This window comes from Pteropus alecto, unplaced genomic scaffold, assembly GCF_000325575.1.
Source record: "Pteropus alecto unplaced genomic scaffold, ASM32557v1 scaffold164, whole genome shotgun sequence".
Taxonomy (NCBI): Eukaryota; Metazoa; Chordata; class Mammalia; order Chiroptera; family Pteropodidae; genus Pteropus; species Pteropus alecto.
In genome coordinates this window covers 9,546,804-9,557,117 of record NW_006439568.1, presented here as the reverse complement: position 1 = coordinate 9,557,117, position 10,314 = coordinate 9,546,804, and the positions used below count along the sequence as shown (strand labels likewise).

The 10,314-nt window shown below is 41.3% G+C and overlaps 1 protein-coding gene across 1 annotated transcript in view; it reads right to left on the bottom strand.

The window, feature by feature from the left end:
* Window positions 1-8,221: 8,221 nt before the first annotated feature.
* EIF3H (eukaryotic translation initiation factor 3 subunit H) overlaps window positions 8,222-10,314 on the bottom strand; it is an 86,917-nt gene continuing 84,824 nt past the window's right edge. Inside the window, exons 7-8 of the mRNA XM_006916601.3 lie at window positions 9,829-9,961; window positions 8,222-8,445 (exon numbers count right to left, since the gene is read on the bottom strand). Coding sequence (XP_006916663.1) covers window positions 8,348-8,445; window positions 9,829-9,961 — 231 coding nt within the window. The 3' untranslated portion in view covers window positions 8,222-8,347. The remainder of the gene's footprint in view (window positions 8,446-9,828; window positions 9,962-10,314) is intronic.

Sequence of the window (10,314 nt, the reverse complement as noted above, 5' to 3'; positions counted from 1 at the left end):
CGCTCTTAACCAATTCCCATGAGACTTTGAGCATTGCTAAAAATGCGCTTCTCTCTGCCAATTTTATAAAGGTGCTCAAGAAGAAATCCCTTCCCTGAATGCAGAATATCTTTCATGCTCTGATGTAACACTCTATCAACGGTGCTCGAATATACAAGAAATCACTCAAAAGATGTAATGGGTCATATTTTGGAAGTATCCTGATTACACATGATTCAGGTTGACTATGAAGACAGAGAAGAGTGTGGTTATTTTTTTTCCAACACCCATACACTTTTCGCCATAAATTATGGGGCTTGTGTTTAGCAAGTACATTTTTGCTAGAAAAATAGTACACATCTGAATCTTGTTGTTTTTTTTTTTAAATCTGACTCCCTGACCCTAATTAGGGGGAGTTGAGAGCGAAGGAGGATTTTCACAACTCCTCTCTCTCTCACCACTGGATTAACACAGACTTCAAAACAGAAGTCATGTCACTAAGGCCTTGCTCTGTGCAAGGCGGTGAAGTGACACACACGTGCTGTCCTTTTCGCTGCAGTACCTAGCACCTCTGCCTCTAGGTGGCCGCTGCAATCAGCAGCCAGGTAAACAAAGCCCTGCTATTGTCTCAGGCTCCCTGCGCACCTGGTTTGAAATGCTGCCGACTCTCAAAGGGAAGGCTTTTCTCTGGCACCTGCAAGGCAAGGCTCTCTGGACCTGTGGGTCCTTACACAGCTTACTGTCTTCTTCTTCCCTCTTCCTTGATCGCCCACCTCCACTTCCCACGCCCCACCCCCTTCCTCCAGGCCTGGGTTTGTTGTCGTATTTTGTTTTGGTTTCTTTGCTGCCTAGAATCCCTTCCCTTCTCCATGCCCTGACATGACTCCCTCTTACTCTGTTAGACAGAGCTACTTTAAAATAATTTATTGCATGGTGTCTCCAAATCATCAACTTAAAACCTTTACCCCATTTGCCCCGAGATAACGCGCAGATTACAGTCCCAAACTTACCTCAAAAGTTTGCCATGAAATACCTCGCTTTTATTATTTTTGCATCGCTCTACTATAGTGATAGTCTTTGGAAACAAATAACATCATTCTATTTATAGCATTCCATTTTTAGTAGTTTGCTGAAAATATTAAGTCTTAGAAGATACCGTTTCCTACGTGAGCTGCACCTTTTTTTCTAAATGGAAAAGGGTTAAAAAAATGTTTTTAAACATATTTCCAGGTCTTATTTCAGACTTGACTTTTTAAAACTCCCCAAGCAATAATGACCCACGGCCAGATTCAGGAACCACTGTTCCAGAGCAAACTTTAGCAAGCATCGAAATTACCTGGGGCGCTTGTTTAAGCACAGGTGGCTGGGCTATACCCTCCAAGCTCCTAATTTGGTTAAGGCTCATTTGAGGCCTGAGAATTTGCATTTCTGGATGCCCCTAGGGGCTACACTTAAGAGAAGCACAGCCCCAAGGGAACCGCCAGAAGGTGCTCTAACGTTAATACGGCACAGAGGAAAACCCACAAGGATCATCATTTTGAAAGCGTAAGTCTGTGATTCCACTTTCGTCCCGCAGTGATGCTCCATTTGCGAAGCTAAAACCCACTTGCCAATTGCCACATAGACACTCAAGTGCTGAACTGACAGGGTAAGCAACATCCACTCTTTTTAAGGAAAAATGCTGCCCTTTTCGGTTAGCCGGCTGGCTTTTCTTCCTAGAGGTAATGACAGGCAAGCCTCTAGTATATAAGGGCATCAGGAGAAAATCATCTTTTTGTCCAAGTGTGCTTTAAATCAGGAGCAATGGTTTACTGCTAACACATTCTCAGAATCCACGGAGGATTTGCATGGCCAGCCGCTAGCCGCTTCCAGCATAGCATCCAACAATTGCTATGGTCCGTTGATACAAGACGGGAGACTGTCATCTGAGATTTGCCACATCAGGCCTTCATCAAAACGCAAAATCAACACCTTCCCTTTCTCCCTCTCCTACCCCAGATGATTTCTGAATTTCTGTACATTTGTGAATTCACAGAAGCATGAACAGAATGACATGAACATCACAAATGCAAATGTCTTTGTTGCTAACAAATTGCTACGGTTCCTTTCTTCCTTCCCTAGGTTTGCGAGTGGGAGGGGATGAACTCCACATACCATTCACTGCAAGTTCAGGAGGCAGAGACAAAGGTGTGTTAAGAGCTTTCCAAAGTGTTTTGTCAGGTCTGTAGCTCTGAAACACACACAAACACAAACACACACCATCAGTATTCTTTTTCCAATGCTGATTTGTACTTTAATAAAACTGACATCTGCATCTCTAAAGAAATAACTTCACTGTCAAAAGAATCTAGCTTAATTTTGCTTGGAATGTTTTCATCTCAGACCAAATTTAGATTACCCCGCCACCTGTTTACACCACCAATCTCTAGCAAAACAGCAAAAGCTCACCTCTTCCATCCACGTCCTAGCTGGAGCAATCAGGGTGACAGGGAGACGCAAGGGGCTTTTCATTAGCCCTTAACTCCTAGTTCCCTATTGAGAGTGTACAATCTTTGTGCTCTAAATGCTGCAGAGAACACACCTTAACTGCACGGTGCATCAGACAGCATCTCACAAACAAAAGGCTCAGAGTATAAGGGGCAATGTTCAAGCTCTTTTAAGAAATGCTGAGACGTGGAATAATACAAAAGAAAGGTGAACGATCCAGGCGATTTTGGAAACAATCGTTAAAGCTCTCAGTGCCTGTTTCCATATCTGTGATGACGGTGGCCAAGAGATCAGGCTAGGTCCCCCCCTGCTCTAAAATTCTATTAATATATTTGCAAACTAACTTTTATTCTCCTATCGTCTCCTAAGGCTGCACCTTCTCAAATCTACTGAGGCCCAATAGCATATAAACCTTGGCATATATGTGAGTTGGGTTAGGTATTTTTGAGGTTGAAAGCAACAGAAATCAAGTCAAAGTTGCTGAAGAAAAATAAAAGGCAGTGTTGAGAACATTCAAATTTGTTTTTGAGACTCAAGGGCAGGAATACAAACAGGCCTCGGAATGACTGGAAACAGAGAATCCAAGTGTTAGGGACCTGGAAGCATTCTTTCAGATCCGCTCCTGCTTCTTCCCATATACTCTGCTCGGCTCCTCAGGCCTGTGTTACAAAATGGTTAACAAGAGGTTGGAAATTCTCAGGAAATGAGCCCAGATGAACCACGGAATCCCTTAATCTCAATTCTTGTTGATCAGAGAAAACTTACTGATCAGGCGAGGTGTCCGCCATGGTCCAATGATGAGCATAGGCACTGGGAGCTCACCACTGGGATCTCACCACTAGGATCCTATGAATTTAGGGGGTGGGTGAATCGGGAAGAGAAGCACTTCCCCCAAATTGGTGGGGGGTAGGGTTGGGGAGAGGAGAGAATGGTTTACCGCAGAAGTGAAGATATCACACTATAAATAGGAAGTTATCTTGAAACAAGAACCATTTCCAGTTGGGAAGGGAGGTTGTGCCAAGTACGGTCAGAGAACTCAAGACCTCAACTCCATCTTGCCACCTAGGAGCGTTAGCTTGAGTTAATCACGGTCTTTCTGAGGTTTTGTTTCATCATCCCTGAGCAGTAATTCTCATTCCTTTAGTACTCTCAGCACCAAGCACACTGGCTTCACAGCACATTTGTACCCTCTTCCCATTCCAAACAAGAAAATACAGAACTTCGTGAACTATAAGATAACGATGTAGGAGACCGTTTTTTAAAAGCTGTTTCAAATGCAATGTCGTCTATTCACTTTCTTCTCCAAGTATCAGGGTCTTTCATCTCCATAATAGAGGTCCTCCTTGGCAGGTACAGAATATCAGAGACTACAGGCCAAAACAATGCCACCCATCCATTAAGACCAGATTAGATAGTTTATGTAGGCAGCACATGCATTTTGTATTTCTTTGGCCCATTGCCTCCTGAGAGTGCATTTCTGTTATAGTACAGTGGGCTAGAAGTGGAAATCATCAGCTGCAATTCCTCTCTGTATCTCATTAGAGGTCTAGTTTCCCCTTAATGCACATGAAGACCTTTCATTAGGAATAATGGGAGCTGCACGCATCAGAGAGACAAATAGACCCTCACCACTGTGATCTAGGAGATGAGGTTGTTGGGACACTTGCCCGCCTGATTGGAGAATTATGACATTTGGAGATACATGATTAGATCAGGGAAAAATAAAAATCTTTGTGACTAATTTTAAAAAATGAAATGCAATTTTAAAATCTCAAAATGGAGAAGGGCAAGAATCAAAACTAAAGAATCAAAGACAGATGGAATCTAGGAATGAGTTAAGCTAGTGAAAGCCAAATGACAAGATAAACAAAGGTGGGGATAGATTACCCAGGGGATCTGACAAAATAAGAACTGTCTCCAATACATACAAAGTAAAATATTGGCAAGAGAGATTACGGTCCAAAAAGGAAAGGCAAGGACCATTTACCGTCAGAAGCAGTAAACACTGCTGAAAGTTAAACAAACCCTTTGCCTCCATGTCCACAAAGAAAGATAGAAGATGCCAGAAATGGCTGTGCCCCGGAGAGGGGTCAGTGAAAAAAGATATTGCTGAAGGAACAGAAGTGACACCTGAGTTTGTCTTGAGGTTGACACAAATGCCAGGAGCAATAAGAGTAAGAATATTTTCCCACTGCGATCAACTCAACTTTAAATAAGGACACTTGGAAATGAGCCGCCCTGCATTGTTAAGGGTCTGAAGAAGTCCTTCACTTTTGTCCAAATGTAAACCCAGTAATTTTTGGATTGAACAAAGAGAAAGTCATCTTTACCTTTCTTTATAGTACAGCATCAGTGGATCAGAATTTTCTTATACTTTTCAGGGGAGGGGAGGAGGATACATATGGAAAGAAACTAAATATATATCTGCAACCTATCAAAAAGAACTTCCAGCAAGTCTTAGAGGAAACAGATTCAGTACCCCATCTACTAACCCCTCAAACTCAGCAAGGTTCCAGGGAATACCTAAGTTAGTAAGATTCTCAGGCTGCATCCAACCTGTGGTAGACCACTTGCCATTGATTCAACGGAAGGATTGAAAATGGATGCCTCAGTTGCAAAAAAATACAAACTGACCTCAACATCAATATCCTGGAATCTGACCTCAACATCAATATCTTGGAATCAAACTCTAATAAACTGATTATATGATTGATATAAGGTATTTAACAGCCTCTGAGAACAAGGAGGATACAGGTACTCAAGACAAAGAAAAATGGTCCGCACTCTCTAATGCAGGAGGTAGTCCTTGGAAACCATTTCTGCATCCATGGACAGTATCCCTAGAATCACTATTGAGGCTTCAGTACTAACCATTCTTGCCAGTAGCTATGGAACCAAGCAGGCATAAGGTGCATTGGAGAGTGTCATCTATGTAAAAGGAATGCTCAAGGCAATGAGTGTATTAGGGCACAGCTGTTTGCTCCAGCAAACTACCTTCCCAGTAGCCCTGGCTCCCCAGCTCCTCACTCCCTGTCTCTAGTAACATGGAGTTAGACCAACCCCTGTTCCAACCCAACCAAAGAGGCTCCAGGGGATCCTCTGGAGTTGCCACCCAAGAAGCAGGTTCTAACTCCTCCACTGCGCGGTCTTAGGCTATGGGATGCAGAAACCATCCCCTGCTTTCCTCTCATCTTCGTACATAATTTAGTAGGCCCAGATCTTCATCCTTCCCTTCATTATTTACCTCCTAACCACTGTCATCCCTCCCTTCCACACGTTTCAGATAAGGGATCCTCACTTGGAGGTGGACCAGAGCACTCTCCAAGGCACAGACAATCTGATCATGCTTTCTACAGACGGGCACTTGAGCCATTTGCTAAAATAAGCCCTACAGCTATTTGGGTTGACACCCCCCTCCTTGCATTAACCCTTTAAGTACCCTTGTTCCATTTCTATGACAGCAAAAGGTGCTCAGTGAGAACAGAAAGAAAAATAATCGATGGTACATTATATATGTAATTTTGAATGAGAACTGTTTACCATAAAAATGGAGTTTAGAACTCAAATAAAAAATTATTTCATAACATTCTGATATCCACACCAGAGTTCAACGACTTGAAAGTGAAGCTGATGGTAGGTTTTCTTTAATATAAACAATGTACTAACACTTTAGAAGACACTAAATATGAAATATTTATATGTCGTAAACCATCAATTAGGTTAATATAAGCACATCTCAATTTCCACGCTTCCGAAAACGGAGAAAAAAGTTTTTACTTTACCTTGGTATTAAAAGAAAAAGGTATTTTTAATAAACAATAACATTATGTTTCCTAAAATCTTATAAGGTGTTATCAATGATTGTGGGGTTAATGGCAAATGTTTTTACTTTCTTGGTTCGCATTTAATTCTCCATTAGATGAACATGCTAGACTTCTCTGTCTTTTTTATTCTTGGGCAAGTGAATGATTTATTAGACCTGGTACTGAGTTTATGAGCTTTTCTCATTTCAACTTGAAGAAACTGCAAATATTTATAGAAGATGAACCACATGTATTTGTTCCTGAAAAATGTCAGAATATAGCACTCAAATCAAATGCAGAACAGAAGCTATTCCCTAACACTACATACTGTGGAGATTTAATTTCCATTGACATGTTTTCCTAAACATTTTTTTCCCACCACTGTAATTCTTAACTCAAAAACTAACGATATCTTCCATTAAGCGTGTACTCAATTATTAACTCTGAGTTATGGGTATCTAAACAGTCATATGGAATTTAAACACACAAAAATCACACCTTTAAAAAATATAACTGAATTGTTAAATTAATCTTACACCATGAGGAAAACAGTAATCAAGCTTATGTTTGAACTGCTTTTCCTTCATTTCGTTCTTTGCTACTTCAAGGTGCTTTGTTCAACTCCACAATAAAATTCCAAATCTAGGCCATTAGAACACAGGGAAATGAAGCAACAGAGTACACCACCCACAGGGACAGAGCCCGTGGCCACTACTGTTTATCAGTATACTCCTCTGCCAAACGGTCACAGCCAAACGTGCTGACTCAAATAAGAAACCACTGGGAGCGGGAGTGTAAATCAGTATAAACTTTCTTGTAGGCAATTTGGCAATATAGGTATAAAGCCTTAGAATTTTATATACCACTTCTAGGAATTATCCTAGAAAAATACATGTGTGAGCAAGTGCTTGCATCCCAGAATGACCAATGACCTGAGCTTTTAAAAAGCAAAAATCTGCTAACAACCCCAAACCCTGAATAGCCTAGTGTCCACCTCACATTACCTACTGAGCGCCTACACTCTTCTGTGTGCTTTATCCCAACTGAGGAAGAACTTCTTTAACACTCACGCCCACCCCACAGGGTTAAAGGTGAGCTCAGGGAGGTCGAGCAACTAGCCTAAGGACACACTAAAGGGACAAGAGCCAGGTTCCACTCCAATGCCTGATCCCCGAGGCCCAGTGGTGCCTCCCAAACAATATTGTAGAAAAGATTTCTGTCCCTCCTTATCTTTTATCCATTCCTTCTGATTATCCTCCTAGGAGTTGTGTCTTCAGGGTGAAAATCACCCTGTGAGTCTCCCACCACACCTCCACCAGCAGGCAGCTCTCACCAATTTTGGTGTTACATAAATAGCAGGATCTTTGATAATCTTTCAAATAGAAAATTAATCCTTTTTCCCAATGTACTACTGTCCTCCCAATTCTTTCCTCACTCAAAATACCTGCTGTTAGCAGAATTTTATTTCTTGGTATGGAAAAGATAAACATGAAGTCCTAATTTTAAAAATATACACAGAATTTCATTTTCACACAAAATATAGTCCTTTGGTGAAATAATTTTTTTTTTTTTTTTAAATTCTTATGCCCAATGGCCTATGAGCATGAGGACTTGTCAACCATCACGTAAAGGAACAAAAATGTGGACCCCTGGGAGCACTCCAAGCGTTTCTGGGTCTGGGGCCGGGGTACTGGGAGAAGGACAAGGACATGAAGTACTAGAATCCACAGTGGGTGCCAGGGCGTCTTCTGAGTCAGGAGAAACGATTACTACTGAACTATGTGGCCGAAATGTGGCAAACCAGAGGTGGCGAAGGTGATGGGCTCTGCAGGTCTGAGCTTCCTAAGGCTTTTGGTAAAGCTTGTTTTCTCTTTTTGAAATTAATAGGTATAATAAAAACAAAAAGAAGCTAGATAAAATATGTCTAAAACCAAATAAGCGAGTAGGCAAGACTGTTTTATTTATACTTTATTATTGGCTAAAAAGACTTTTCAGTATGCAAACATATTTCTTCCAAGAGTTGCCCCAATGTGATCTCAAGAGTCCATGTTAACTCCTTTTCTGGAAACTTCTTTTTCTTAGTTGTTGTATTCTTGAAGCGCCTGGGCCATGAAGAGTTTGCCTAAGTTTTGGGCAGTGAACTCCTTGATGTTCTGGCAGTAAGTATTAATCTGGCCTGTACATTTGAGAAAGTGAGAAAGAAGAGGTGTAATGTTCCACAAATTACAAATGACCCAGAACGCTGCTCGAACAAGAATATCAGCATAATACAGCATCACCAGTACTTTATTTTGTTTTGAGTCGAGAAGTTATAAGAATCAATTCTAATTTTCTACAGGGATAATAAAGAATATTATGTTCTTAAGCTATCTTCCACTTCTGGTTCCATGGAGAAGGAAAAAAACCGACAACTTTTTAAAAGACTATCAGCAGTTAAGCACATATTAGCTGCTAGTCAAAATGCACTAAGGATGCAGATGGGACCAGCACTGCACTATGACGAGTAAGAAAGCGGCACCCGCTCTGCTGAGCCAGGTAGAAAGAACCGTGACCTGCCCTGGACGTGAACAAGTAGAGCAGGTCCCCCCGCCCCCCACCGCCGCCCCGCTCTGGGAACTGAAGGGCCGCTCCTCCCTGTAAGCCAAGGCGGAGCAGGGCAGAGGGCCGAGCCTCAGTAAGAGAGGACTCTGTCACTGGCCTTAAGTCTTAACACTGATGACCTAATCTGCTGCAACGGTGACAGTTTTTTTTTGAAAGTATAAGAAGTATAATTCTGCTGGCACTGGACCTTAAGAAAGGAATGTGTCTCAGTTTCCGAAATATGAATTATATGTGTACTAGAAAGTTTTATGGAATTTAGATTTTTCTCTCCATCCTAAAAATATATCAATAGAATTGAGAAATTATGGAAGATCAGCTTTGAGTAGGATTTTCACTCTAGTAAATGTCTCACAGACAACTGGCTGAATCAGACAGTATTTAACAGCATTTATACAGAAATAAAGTATTTCTAGCTAAAAAAGAGCATGCATGTTATGTATTTAAAATCAAGTCCTAGTGTAAAACATACGCTCTCCACCACTTAAAGGAGGTGTTAAGTGTAGAGCACCCCCAGAGAAAAGTCCATCCAGAGTCACACTCACGTCGCTACAACTTAAATCGAAGTAAGGGAAATACTCTTCTTCAAGTCAGAAAATGCAATTCAGTTCAAACGCCCGCATACAGACCTGGGCTCGGTGCTATGCTAAACTGTAAAAAGTGAATGGCTCCAGCAAAATGATCTTTTTCACATTATGAGATTATAAAAATTTTTTCTTAGTTTCCATGAAAGATAACTCAAACAAAACCTTCCTATTTTTGAAAGTTTATAATGCCATCTCAAAAATGTTTGGATAAACACAGAGTGAAGCCCTGAAAGGACCTTAAAAATTACAAAGACTAAGACATTCTTAAACTTCAGAAATTATAGGTGCTAGATTCAAATTCATCATTCGATCATTTTAAAATCTCTCTAAGAACAGAGAACGGCAGCCATGTTCTGCACCGGCTTACTAACTACCTGCAATGAGCAGAGACTCCATCCTGGCTGGAGGCTGCAGAGGCTTGAAGAGTTTGGACAGATCCTCCTCAGGAAGCGGGGGCTCCCCTCGGCTCTGGCGCTGCATATTCTCCTGCTGGCGACGCTGCTGATACTAAAATTCAGACAGAAAACGATTTGGTTATTCTTCTCTATCCGAAGAGAAAAAAAGACCTCCTTCACTTATGCAACCAGTAAAACCCCATTGCTCTGAATTTCAATCTGTTTTATAAATTGCAACCCTTGATAACTCTTGCTTCTAAGGGGCTAAAGATGGCAACACTAGAAGAAAATTCCTTTGTTGTCAACTCTAGTGTCGCTTTGAGCTCGAAGAGTCTATAACTCTTAGGGTTCAGAAAAACAAAATTGGTTACGTGAGACACAGGATGCTTGAAAGGCAAAGAAGCTCATGATTAGTGAGTGAAAGGGAGTAACAATGACAGCATCACGAGTACGACTCATCTTAAC